The following is a 13,328-nucleotide window of genomic DNA, read 5'->3' as shown; positions in this document are numbered from 1 at the left end:
CTACAATCAGTAATTCCTCGCAAAGTGTCGTTTTCCGTGTATGCAGCTGACGTCGCCATTTTGACAGTAGGAAAATCACGCACAGCTCTCCAGCGCCGCCTGCAGCTCGCTTTAAACAATATTCATACGTACCTCACGCACCTTGGGATGGACGTTTCACCCGAAAAGTGTGTCGAGCTCCCTTTCACGCGCAAAGCTATGGCCAATTTCGCCCTTTTGCTTGGTACAAAGAAGCTTCAACCGGTACGCTTTCACCGCTTCCTTGGCGTGGTAATCGACTCGGACTTGCGCTGAGCTCGGCACATTACACACCTTGAAACTAAATTGCAGCGATGGCTCCCCGCAATTCAACATATTTCTGGCTCAGGATGGGGCTGTGATCAGCGTTCCCTGCTCCTGGTTCACGCGGCATTGGTGAGGGCGACTGTGCTTTACAGCCTTCCTATTCTGCACAGGATATCAACAACTTCATTAAATACACTTCGGTCCCTGTTTGCTCGAGACCTTCGTCGATGCCTCGGAGTTCCAAGAATGGCTGAAACACGGCAAGTACTGGCTGAAGCTGGTGAGCTCCCGATTGAGGTTCTCCGTGAACGGGAAGTGGCTCGGCACTACCTCCGCTTGCGTGCTCACATTCCCCGCCACCCGCTCCTCAGGAAAATTCGATACCGCCCTGAAAGCGACTTCTATCGAGTAGCACAGAGGACACGCCAGACTCTCACTGGCTTCATAACTAAGGACATTATACCGCCGGAAGCCCCCTGGTCTCTACCGGTACCGCCCATTTTTGCACGCCTCCCAAACCTTCTGGAAAGAAGAGATCAGGTCCCCCCTCAAGTCCTCCGAGCCCATTTTCATGCTCTGGTAGAGGAGCAGTTTTCTATGTTTACGGCGGCATATACCGATGGCGCATCCCGAAACAACAAGTCCGCCTCAGCATTCGTCATACCATCCGAAGGCGTAGTGCACGGGAGACGCCTTTCACATCCAACCTCCTCCACAGCTGCGGAACTCCATGCCATCCTTCACTTTCTACAACACATCGCTGATTTTACTCCCCGGGAATGGGCAGTCTTTACAGACTCCAAATCTGCACTTCAAGCAATAGAAAATTCCGGCATACGAGGCCCATCCGCACCCCTAGTCATAGATGTGTTAATGGCTTACCACACTATCTACGCAGCAGGCCACAGGCTAGTTCTCCAGTGGGTTCCAGCTCATTGTGGTGTCGTGGGGAACGAGCAGGCCGACAGCTCCGCAGAAGCAGCACTCTCGTATCGGAAACGGACCAGTGTTGTTCTGCTGAGAGGAGACCGTCGTTCAATTCTGCGACGCCTAGTGACACCCCTGGCTTCCCGCCAACGGAAAACCGACATTCTTCCCCCTCTATGTTGAGCCGAATTGATCCAAAGCTCGCTTTCCGCATGCCACGAAACACATCTCGTCAAGATGCTGCATTAATCCACCGAACGCGCCTCGATGTGGCCTTTACAGCTGAGTGCTGTTACCGCTTGAGACAAGTTGACTCTCGCACCTGCTGCCACTATGGTGCTCTTGAGGATCTGGAGCATATTCTTCTTCATTGATCCCACTACCAACCGTCCCGAATCACACTCTCCGAGTCTCTTCGTCAGCTGGACTCTCGCCCCATCTCCCTATCGAAATTGCTTGGTCCCTGGTCCAATCCAGCCCAGCAACGCTCTGCGCTCAAAGCTCTTCTGACATTTCTGGACACCATCGGACTTCGGTAGTTATTGTGAAGGGGCTCGTTATTTTATTCCCTGCATCCCCACCAGCAATGGGGTAGAGTATCGCCTCTGGCGATGAGCTCCCCACTCTTCAGAGACAAAATAAAGTTGTTGTTGTTGTTGTCTTCCTGTAGCTGAGTTGACCGAACGCGAAAGCCACCCCGCCAGGGAGCTCGTCCTTCAATGAATTTCCAGCGTCTTCCCCTGGCAGAGTAGTTGTCTTGAACTAACGAGTCTCTCACGGGTCGCAATATGTCATGAAGTTTCTTAGAAACAAGCTTAGACGGTTTTCTGTTGTCACTGCACACGGTGTGGCAGAATCGCCTGCGTGATGAGAATCATCGGAATACCTGGAAAAATGCGGCAGCGAACATATCCTCGCACAGTTCCAGCTGTACCGCTCGCGTTACGGGGCACGTGAACAAGGCGATGTATGCCCTTGCGTAAGGCTTCTTGCGTTGTTTTATGGTGATTGGCCCAGCAAAACCGACACCTATTACTTGAAACGGATGACATATGGAGGAACGATCAGCTTGAAGTTGTCCTTCCCTTTGATGTTGATGTTTGGCGTTGCTTTTCTTGCATTACACAAAATCCTTTAAAACGTGTTTAACTTGTTGGCTCGCACGAATGACCCAAAACATCTCTCGTAATTGCACAAGGGTGTGACGTACACCACTGTGCAGCACTTGACGATGTGCAGCCAAGGTCAGCAGTTTGACGTAGCATAATTTAGCCGGAAACAATATCGGGTGGCTCGCCCCTTAAGATCGTTCACTTGCGCGCATTCCTCCGCCGACCATTAATCTACTGTCGTCATCCAGGAACGGAGTCAGCTCCCGAATCTTAGAGGGTTTAAGCATCGGCTCACGGTGTCTCAAGCAAGTGATCTCGAGTCCGAAAGACGTGTGCTGCACTTGCCTAATCCAGTAGTGTACGGTATCCTTAATTTCTTGATAAGCTAATGGCCCTGTTATCTTTGAATGTAGCCTGGTGTTGCTGATGAAACGCAGAAGCCATGCTGTGAGTCGATGTACGGTGCTTGCGCTTCTGTATATTTCCCCGTCGAGTATTGCTCCCGACGGCGTAGCGGACGTGTGCAAGACCGTGGGACCCGTTTCATCTTTTCCGAAGTGACTTGGTATTTAGGGACGATCTGGGACAGGCCACTAGTTGAGGAGTGTCTTGCAGCCAAGATGGCTCTTTCCACCACATATCTGAAGCGAACAGCTCCTCGGGGTATATGCCCCTAGCTGAAAGATCTGAGGGGTTCGGGTCTTTAGACCTCAGTTTATGGCGCATTATGATCTTTGTTGTCAATGCGCCATTAAACTCCCAATCATCATCATCATCGGGTCTTTAGGCACATATTGCCAGTGATCTTTGCCTACGTTCCGGTGTATTTCGGCAGCTCGGTTTCGAATGATCGTGGGCCTACCGTGTTGGGTCCTCCCTGATCTAGAACAACGTAACGCCTGATGATTTTTTTTTCTAATCGGTTGAGTACTACTTTTTCGAACAGCTTACTAATAAAAGTAAGTATCGATATAGGACGGTAATTCCCAACTGCATTACTACATCATTTTTTATAGATCGGGACAACCACAGCAATATTAGGAGTGTCGAGGAAAACACCGTGAGAAAATATGTCAAGTGATATCTCCGACAGTGGCTTAGCCAGCAAATGCCCAAACCGTTTAAGGAACGTTCTGGATATGCCATCATGCCCAAAGGACTTTGAAGGGTTTAAGGTACTTTATAGCAGAACGCACCTCATCAGATGTAGGCAGCTCGAGGATAAAACTGTTTTGAATTTGACGGAAGCAGCGGGGCTGTTTGAATAGGGCTATTTAATGAAGGCACATGGTTCACTAAGTCACTAAAATATTTATTAAATTGATTTAAAACTTCTTCAGCGTCTGTTAACAACTTATCATTAACTACAATTGATATACCGCTATATGTTTAGCACTTTCGCTTGATAAGACACTGTCCGTTTTGTGCGTCCCAACAAACATTTTTTTTTTCTTTCAAGAAACCGCAGATGTCCAAGTTCCAGCGGTGGTCGAATTTCGGTGGAATTAGCCTCCCACAACAATACAGGGACAGAAAACTTACTTGTACAATATTTCGAGTGCCCATTTGTTCCACTTTTGTTTCCTTCAACAATGTCCACTTTCACCATACACATGACAAAAAGCAATCGACGGTGTGGCAATATAAACGATGTACCAATGATCTGTGTGTTCTGCTCGCAGGGTTCTGCTGTATGCAGTGTCGGCAAGTTGGCGGCGGCTTCTGGACTGAGCGTAGTGTCCACATCGGTAAGCGCATCACAATATTTTGGCATCGCAATATTCATTTAGGTGTCGGGGCTATCACTTCAGCACAACAACAACAAGAAGAAGAACAATAAATGATTGAAAAGTGGTTATGGCATGGGATGCTTCTTCGTGGGAGCCACAGGACACTCCCACGTGCTGAACTGAGCCCGAACTGATGACAGGACGAAGTTTTGTTTAGGGCTTTTCGAGGAGGCCAGCAGCTTGAACGAAAGCAAAAAGGGAGACCAGACCCCGGCACTGATGCGCGGGGAGCTCCATGGCCAAGGACATTGGACAAGCTGAATTATGTGTGGAAAAGGAGTGCTAGTTGGCGTTGAAGCGTTCGCCGTTCTCAGGTGTCTGGGTCGTAGACCTCGCCGACGTGAGGAATTGTAGTTGAGACGTGGCAAGCTGGGCACAGCGTCGTGTAACTGTTACACTGCTTGACCCGGAGCACAGGGGTAAAGGCATCGTTGAGTCGGAGACGGCGCAGACGTGACTTCAAGCCGCGATTTGACGCCACCTGATCTCTTAAATGATAATGACGAGTGAAATGACGAGTGATGTGATGGCACGAATGCGGCGCGAAGGGTGACACCAACGCGGAGAAGTAGAAGCGTGTATCTTCGGTGGAGAGTTTGATGGACACTTAATTCCAGTCCCGTCGTGCATCGTAGAAAAGAAGAGACGTTTATTTCTGCGAACTACTAGCCCAGCGTTGAATCACTCCGGTCTTCTCCTGTTCACAACTACTCGCATGCGTTCTCGGTTCAATGTCAATGAAGGATGGCCCCTTCGACATAGAAGATTTCTAGAACAGAGAACAGATCCTAGAGCGTGTCGGTCTACTTTGTCGGGTTAGAGAACTTCTACGGTATTTTACTTGAGTGGAATGCTGCACGTAAGGTTACATTCACTGCATTGAAAAAAGCAAAAGAACGGCTGTATAGGTTTGATGGACAGCATAGATGCCCATAACATCTGCCCCCTGCTTCTCACGCTGCCATCTAAGGTTCGCTGTTGATATTGAGTCAAGCACATGATGCGTGTGCTTCCTGTGCAGTGTCATCCACGCCATGCGATGGATGATGAACAGGTCGGACTAAGTTTGTTTGTAGTTTTAGCTCTGGGAACTTCATCGGATCACTGTTCTATGTGACATGTGCATTCGAGTTGTCTCAAACGTTAATTGAATGCGCTGCGATGGTTATCTTCAAAGACTTGAATGAACTATGAAAAATCTGACATGTTCGTTGCCTGAAGTGACGGGCGAGCAACGGGGCGACTTAAAAAAATATAAAGGTCCTTACGATGTGTGTGGTTGGGGAACTTGTCGCTAGTTGGACAAGTTATATAGCTTGTGAGACAAGACAGCAATCAGGGATGTCGACACGACGTTTGTTCACGGAGAACAGGTGAAGGGAAGAGCAAGCTATTGCCAGGCGGTAGCGACCAAGAACGGTGACGCGAATGATGACGTAATGAGCTGCCGTCTATTTTGGGACATTCAGCAAACCTGCCGCCAGCGACGATGAGTCTGTTGCGTGATATGACGGTAGTTTCACTGCCTGGACTGGATCTTCTACAGACGCTGAATCCGTCTTCTGAGAAGAGCCTTACTGGACGCTCTCAGAGTGCAAGCCCAGACGTTCTCATGTGAAGTTGAAAGTGCGCTATCGATGGCAATCCGCGGGTGGCATTGTCGGATTGCCCGTGCCATCCGTTGTTCCTCTGGAGCGGTGGAGTCTGCTCACTTGTACAGTTCTTGTAAGGCCCGAACTAATTCCAATAGGCTCTCATTAGGGTGTTGAGTTCGCCTATGTAATTCCCCTAGGATACGGTACTCGTAATCCGGTGGAAGGAATTCGTTCTTTAACCGCTGCTGGAAGTCCCGCAGGGACTTAAACGTCGACTGCAGCCGAAGCCAGCGCGAGGCATCTCCGATTAGGGCAACCTGCAGGACGCGTTCTAGCAGAGCTTCCTCCGAGATTCCGGTGCCAGTCTGATAGGCTGTCAGTTCATCTAGGAAGTCCGCTACCGACTTTTTATCTGAGTACCCAGAAAAGTTGGGGACGGGTACAGAGAGTCGTAATGGCACTTGAGCCTGTGGCTCCGAAACAAACCCGGCTGCAAGGCGTTGCGTCGTCAACGAACAGAGCTCTGTTATGCGTGTCAGTAGCTCTGTCGTTACTGCAGGGTTTGGCTTTTGCATTGCAGATACCTCAGCCAACGTACCTTGCGGCGGTGCCCCTCGAATCATTTCCATCTCCGACCGGTCCTGTCGGCTCGACTTCTGCCGGGAGTCCGTGGCGGGCACCGCTACGTAGAAGGTGTCCGAGCGGCGGGGAATGCTCAATTTCCAAGCACTGACAGCAACTGAGAAGCACTCAAAAGACGGCGCAATAACCAAGCCACTAATGTGCAATGACACTCCCATGCCGATGAAAACTAGGCACCAAGAAAGCCTGGGCTGCGTGCCCCCCGCCACCTAATGACGACCCGGTTCCGAAAAACCTTGGGCGCCAAGTGTGGGAACCAAAGGTTCCCACTCTCGGGGCGTCGGCCCGTCCGTTCAGCGACCAAGGAAAACGTAGCACAGTCAAATGAAGAAGGAACAGAAAAGGTTTATTACCAACAGAAGAAGACGTGAACCCCATCCTGTACCACAGTCGAAAACACAACTCTCCCGGAGAGTTTTTTTTTTTTTTTTTTGCCCTCGAATCGAATGCAGTAGCAGTATCCCCGTTATCGTGATGAGCAGGACGGATCTTAAGGGATCCTAAATTTGCACAGAAAGACGCAAGATATGTCGTTTCGTCGTGGGACCCTTTATGCCGTCGCGATCTTTAATAGGGAGAAGCATGACATCGGTTTATTGGTTCCAAGACGTACCCAGAACATTTGTAATGGCTCCGATGACCACTGCGTCCTTCTCACACCAGAATCTGGAGCGCATTTCGGGACAACGTGATGCCTGTTTTATGGAGCTTCCTAAAAGCCTTGTGGAAGACCTGGTGAACCTGTAGGTACACCTGTTCTGCCTCCTCAGGGCTTGCGGCTCCCAAAATAACGTCCTCGACGTAGATCGAGTTCTGAGGAAGCCCAGCGGTCTCAGGATATTCCTCAGCAACTGGAGGTGATGAGATATAGTTTCGAGTGTCACCCTTGACATTCGCCACGTTCCTACCTTAGGCAGTCGTTTTCCCTCCTGGGGCGACGTCTCATACGAAAGATATCGCAGCGTGTCTGTGTCTTCAGGTCGAATGGCAATTTGAAGAAACGTCTTTTGAACGTCGGCGATTAAGGCAATGGGATACAGTCTTAATTTCACTAAAAGAGCTAAAGTATCCGGGTTCAGGTCACAACCGGGATCCAAGTTGTCACTGAGTGGTGTGGCGGAGCCTTCATGAGAAGAAGCCTCGAAGACTATCCTTGTTTCCGTTGTCACGCTTTCTTCCTTCATTACAGCATGATGTGGGATGTAATACACAAGTTCTTCACGAGCATTTTCGTTCATTTCATCTCTGACCTTTTCAGATACACCTGAGGTCAGATATTCTCGAATGGCGCCGTCCTAGAGGTACAGTGCATACGGTATTCGCATCAACCTTTTCGTCACCTGTGAAAGACGGAGGTCCGCAGTGCATTTGTTGGAGGCCATTGATGACTGGGGCTTCCATGGCAATGCAGCTACGTACCTGTTGTTGTCAACGCGGATTGAACTTTCGAAAGCTGTCTCGTCGCTGCGGATACCGATGCTATCGAGACACCTGCTGGTGCAATGGGCCTTCGTGCAGCACGGTGACATTGTACACAAGCAGCTGCTCGTACACTGTTCACAGCGACGTATGGCCCATGCAACGTCCATCCCGGCTTTGTGTCTATCGTTTGCACGCTATGTGCGTGAATTCCGCGCCCCTGCGTGAATTCCCAGTGCTGAACTGCCAGTAGCAGTCAGCCCCAATGAAGATTTCAATCGGCCGTGATGAATTGAGCGACGTGTCAGCCATGGCTAACCCAAAGCGCTGCATATGACTCTCTATGTCTTCCGAACTGACCTCTAGGGCATGAGCACAGATTTGCTAAACGACAAGGGCTAAGATGGTGTGACATTCGTCGGCGAACCGGCTCCCCAACTGTACTTCCACGGTGTCGAGAAATTGCGGACACGGGAAGTGCCCAAAAGAACCAATGGACACACTTTCGGATCGCAGCTGCGGACAGCCGAGTGCGTCAGACAGAGCGTTAGTAATGAAGGTGCGTTGGCTGCCTCCATCGCAGACTAGATGAGTAAAGACCTCTTGCTTCATTCCTCTAGGCAAAACAGTGGCGGTCTGAAGCAGTACGATGCAGTTGGATTGACCGATGCTGATGACTGTTGCCTTGAGAACCTTGGAAAACCACTCACAGTCTTTGCAATCTGGGAGAACTGTGACCCTGTACTATCGTTGCAGGCGCTCCTCTCGAATCGGGTACTTAACTCCTCACGGTGCTTCTTCTCGTTGTGCAAGAGAGTCAGCAGTGACTGTAATCCTTCAAGGTGAAATGGCAGTCCGGTGGACACGGATGTCGACGGCTTGTCTGCAAGCACGCGATTAAACTTCAGCGCCATATCTCCCGGAATGGCGCGAAGCAGCAGCGAATATAACATTGAACAGTAAGACTCCGTAGATGTGCCCAAGCATTCTAAGCCCCGGATGTGCGCTTGCATGGAGTGGTGGAGTCGTCGGAGCTGGGAGACTTGTGGACTGGAATGTACAGGCTTAATGTCTGCGAGGCTCTTCCAGTGTTCTTGAACTAAGATGTTTTCACTCCCGAAACGATCACGTAGGACTGAAATCGCCATCTCGTATGGTCCGTGAGTCCACTGAAGGCCTTGTACCGCATTAGCCGCTTCGTCTCGTAGCGCAGTGATGAGGTAGCCCATCTTGTCAGCTTTAAGACAGCTCATTATTATTTGAACAGTGCACTGAAACTGACTTCAGAAGGCTGGCCAAAGGTGCCGTTTTCAGTCAAACTTGAACAAGTCCAGTTTAGGGAGTCGAATCCCTCATTGTCCTCGAGCGTTTGTAGCCGTTGTCGGCGACGAAGTGTCCTGAGGTTTAACCGTGTGATCTACAAAGCCGCTGCATGTGGCAGAGAAGAACGTCTTCGCGTTGAAACTAAGAGTGCGTTGAAACTAAGAGGGCGGTATATTCGACTTGCCTGGTATATTCAGCAGCAGCGATGGTTCCTGCGACATGCATGGCGTTTGATCACAGAGACCTAGTGGCATGGTGGCGTCAGTACTGGGTAACTGCGACGGCTGTCCGGGCAAATTGGGACCAGGTATTAGGAACATCCTAGCCTTCAAGTGATTTGCGTGGACGCGACGATGTTTCACGTCTTCCAACTTCATCTCATAAATAACTCGACCAATCCTTCCACGAACAAATCCTCTTACCCATTGTTGCTTTCGTGTAGGGTCCTTGGCCCACACATTGTCGGACGCAGCGAAAGTCGGTGAGGATTTAGTACAACGCGAAAGTGAAACTCCTTGAACTCTGCCTTAGATTCGGTTCCATTCCAGCATTGCAAGACGCAACGTCAGATAAAACGCTGTCCTGGGCTGTCTCCTTGGCTATTCTGGCAGCTGTATCTGGCAAAACATACATGCGTTCTGAGCAAATGATATTAATTTCCTGTTTGTCGAAATCGAGATATGGACCTTCTGGCAACCGTGAAAGGCCATCAGCATTTCCAAATTGTTGGTTTGACTTGTACTCAATGTCGAAACGGTACCCCATTCAAATTAAAGCCCAACTTTGTAACCTCTTCGCAGCAGTTATTCGGTTACTCCAACGGTGTCATGACGACAAAAATTACACGTTCAATGTAATTTTGCATTTATTTTTGATATAGATCCTTAACACTTTGAATGTCCCTTCAGACATCCCAAGTCTGCTATAAAAATAACTTCGCAGGAAAGTGGGATATAGAAACACTTTTTTATCCAAAGCACATATGGCATAGGTGCTGACTTTAAGTTGCTACAGCCCCCGTATTTATCTTCTGCATTATTGGGCTTGTGGTTGTGCGGGGTTCTCTCCTTTTCTGTTCACGTAAGCACTTGGACTTTGCATCTGTAAAAGATCGTAAAGTGCCAGCTGATGAGCTATTCATGTCTGTGTCAAGACCGCTTTGTCGTTATTTATGTTTGCAAACCACACAGCGTCCGTTTATACAGATCACGATCACAATATGGCAACCTTATGTAAATCAGGAAGATAATCGATGTTACTCAGCAGTATAATTAGCTCGTATCCTGCTTGCTAGCGACTCAACTGTAGCCTTGGTCCCTTGTCGCCTTATGAACGGCTATCGATTTCATTCTTCCTTCGTGTTTTGCGATCTCTGCAACTCACACACCACGTTGAAGTTCCGCCGTCGAAGCACGCTGAGAAAAACGACACAGACATGATACAAACATATCAACGCTAGATAATCTTTCCATTTACGAAGCATTCTTACCTGTTGCGCATTCCAAACTTGCTCAAAGGGACACTCTACGAGAGTCGCTGAGAGGGATAGCCGTTTAGGCCTAAGATGAAACTACAGTGAGTCGACCACAAATTAAAAGTAGCACAGACACGCTAATGTGCATGCAAGTATAGCCAGGATCGTTTTCATTTGCATTAACTCAGTGTGCTGAATCGACCGCAATAACAATAGAGTCTCAAACAAACGCTAATAAACAAAGACACCACGGTAGTTTACCTGTGTAGACTGTGGCCGCATGTGGTGTATCGGTTACCTACTGCGATGCTCACTTAAAGCTTTACAAACTGCAACCTGTGCTGGAGCTGTTTGCGCTGGAAATTACCGCGTTCCCCCAAAACATCTAGACGCCGTCATGTTCCTCGACTCCATTAATTGCTTGAAATTATCTGCTGCAAGTGTGCAACGGCGCAACGGGCTAGGGCATGACGTGATTATCTCTTTTGCGCCCGTCGAAAAAAATACTCCTTCTGCGCAGCTTTATCCTGTGACCGGCTGGCCCGGCGCCGGACAGGCGGCGGTCCAGTGGTGGGTCTCATGCGGCAGAGGGACTGAGTTAGGAAGGTGGGGGTGAAGGCGGATGGCGGAGAAAAGGGGGCTCAAACGCCCAAACTTTCATTGTTACTTGAAATGATTGGAATGTAATTATGGGCAGGGTTTTCAGGATTATCTGAGTTTTATAATATATCCCAATCTGGATTACTGGGTGAGCAATTACTGGTATCCCATCAGCTATAGGTGTCCCACGTATGGAATTACTACCACATTAATATTTTCTGTTTACGATCTTTTGCAATGCTAACAGCATCAGAATCAAGCAAAAGCAACCTTGGTAAAGCGCTGTTGAACTGCAGCAGATCCACGTTGTTTGAGCCTGCTTTTTGCTAAAGGTGTCAGGCAAAATTTTCGCAAAACCAACGTTGTATATTCGACATCTGTCCTTCTGTGACAATTCATTACAGTCATCGACACTGTTTTCACGTATGACAATCTACTGTTAATTTGTAAGTAACAAATCCACGTTATATTCACGTAAAACATTTGACATGCTGAACTGACTTCGTAAAATCAACGCAGAACCAATGTTCGCATTTTGCGTTCTACCATTCCCAGAAGTGCGGGACATAGTTTCTTGAGGTTGGCTTGACCGGCGTACGTGCTACCCCTCATTGAAGCAATGCATTCCATCTGATTTTGTTGGAATATCTGTTGACCCCGAGCTTTACAAAGAAATATCCACACATTGGTGTTGTTGTGAGAGGCGCGAGAGTAACGCCTGGGCGAGAACGTTAGAGTTTCCGCTTAATAATGTCGTACTGGATCTATATCATACTGCATGGCGGTAGCTTTGATTTAATTGCGGTAATGCTGTGCGATTGCCTGTGCACTTAATATGTGAATAGCAGATGACTTTCCGCTGCACTCCGACTTTGTTCACCGGTACAGGAATTCCCGTTTTGCACATTCCCGTGCTACGCGTGTTTGTTGTGATGTAGATTATTGTCAATCATTTAACATAAATTTCCAACTTGTGGCTTGAACATCCTTTGTTCCTTGTCAAGGCGAAACTCATCAAATTTTCATTGATCGAGATTGACCTGACACGGAATCGTCATGCGGGCCCACTTTAACGCGCTCTAAGGGCGAAACTTATTAAGATACACAAAGTGCCACGTGTGCTTGTTGTGGTGTTGACGTTTGTCAATCATTTGCCATCAATTTCGAACTTGTGGCTTAAACATCCTTTGTTCCCTGTAGAGACACAACTCGTCAAATTTTCATTGCAGATCAATGCCGGGCCAGCTTTGACGCGCTCTAACGATAAAGGGAATTAAGATGAACAAATTCCCGCGCGTGTTTCTTGCAGTGGAGATACCTGTCATACCTGGAGAAATACCGGACATATGGCTTAAACTTCCTTTATTCCCTAACTCGCCAAATTTTTCGTTCTAATGCCGCATTGTGCAAGGCCGTAATCTCTTTACGGGTTAACTCGTTCTAGATAGCGAAATAATGAATATGTTAAAAATACCATGCGTGCTCATTGTCATATATACTGGGTACGTGTCGTAAGAGTGATTGAATTTTATTAAATCCGCGTTTGACATGTTTTTCGCAAAAGTCATTGAGTATATCTCTTCTGGACGGGGCCTACTCAAAGGTGGTGGTGTACCACCAAATAGCGCAGCCATTATTTAATTTTCTTGATTAACCTTTTTAATCAGTGCAAATACGTTGATTTCTTAATTGGGAGGATGTAGAGCACAACCCTGATGGCTATATCCTGCAAGAACCGAAATCACAGCGCCTTTTTGGGCTCTAGTAAAAAAAAAGTGCCAAAATACAAATTAATTGAGCACTGTGCGGGTTTTGCGGCCAATTTCTCCTTCCCCCGGTCTCGGTGTCACTCCTTCTTAACTGACATCAGGTTGTCCCTGAAATCATGGAAGAGCCCGCTTTGTCCCTTGAAGTGAGTGAAATAGCGATGCAGTTTCTCAGTCTACATTGTCATAAAGCATGTAGTATTTGATTTTCTTTCCGTCGTTATCTCGCTTGACCTGCTCAACACCTCACAACACAGTTCGCGATTTGATGTGATAAACGTCTCGCAATAAAACTACCAATGCATTACCAAGGTATATCTAAACTGGTAGCGAAAACAAGCAAAAATACCAAATCGGACCCATCGGCAAGGCCACCAGCAAGAGGCGTGAGCGAT

At 48.2% G+C, this 13,328-nt stretch overlaps 1 protein-coding gene across 1 annotated transcript; it reads right to left on the bottom strand.

Moving 5' to 3' along the window:
* Positions 1-7,005: 7,005 nt before the first annotated feature.
* LOC135373670 (uncharacterized) lies at positions 7,006-8,999 on the bottom strand. Its single transcript, XM_064606762.1, has 3 exons — positions 8,481-8,999; positions 7,260-7,646; positions 7,006-7,164 (listed from the first exon to the last, which is right to left on the bottom strand). The coding sequence occupies exons 1-3, from the start codon at positions 8,997-8,999 to the stop codon at positions 7,006-7,008; spliced, it is 1,065 nt and encodes a 354-aa protein (XP_064462832.1).
* Between the last annotated feature and the right edge of the window lie 4,329 nt (positions 9,000-13,328).

The sequence above is a fragment of the Ornithodoros turicata genome, unplaced genomic scaffold (assembly GCF_037126465.1).
Source record: "Ornithodoros turicata isolate Travis unplaced genomic scaffold, ASM3712646v1 Chromosome29, whole genome shotgun sequence".
In the NCBI taxonomy this organism is placed as follows: domain Eukaryota; kingdom Metazoa; phylum Arthropoda; class Arachnida; order Ixodida; family Argasidae; genus Ornithodoros; species Ornithodoros turicata.
The sequence above is the reverse complement of the archived record's forward strand: the minus strand, read 5'-3'. Positions and strand labels throughout refer to the sequence as shown.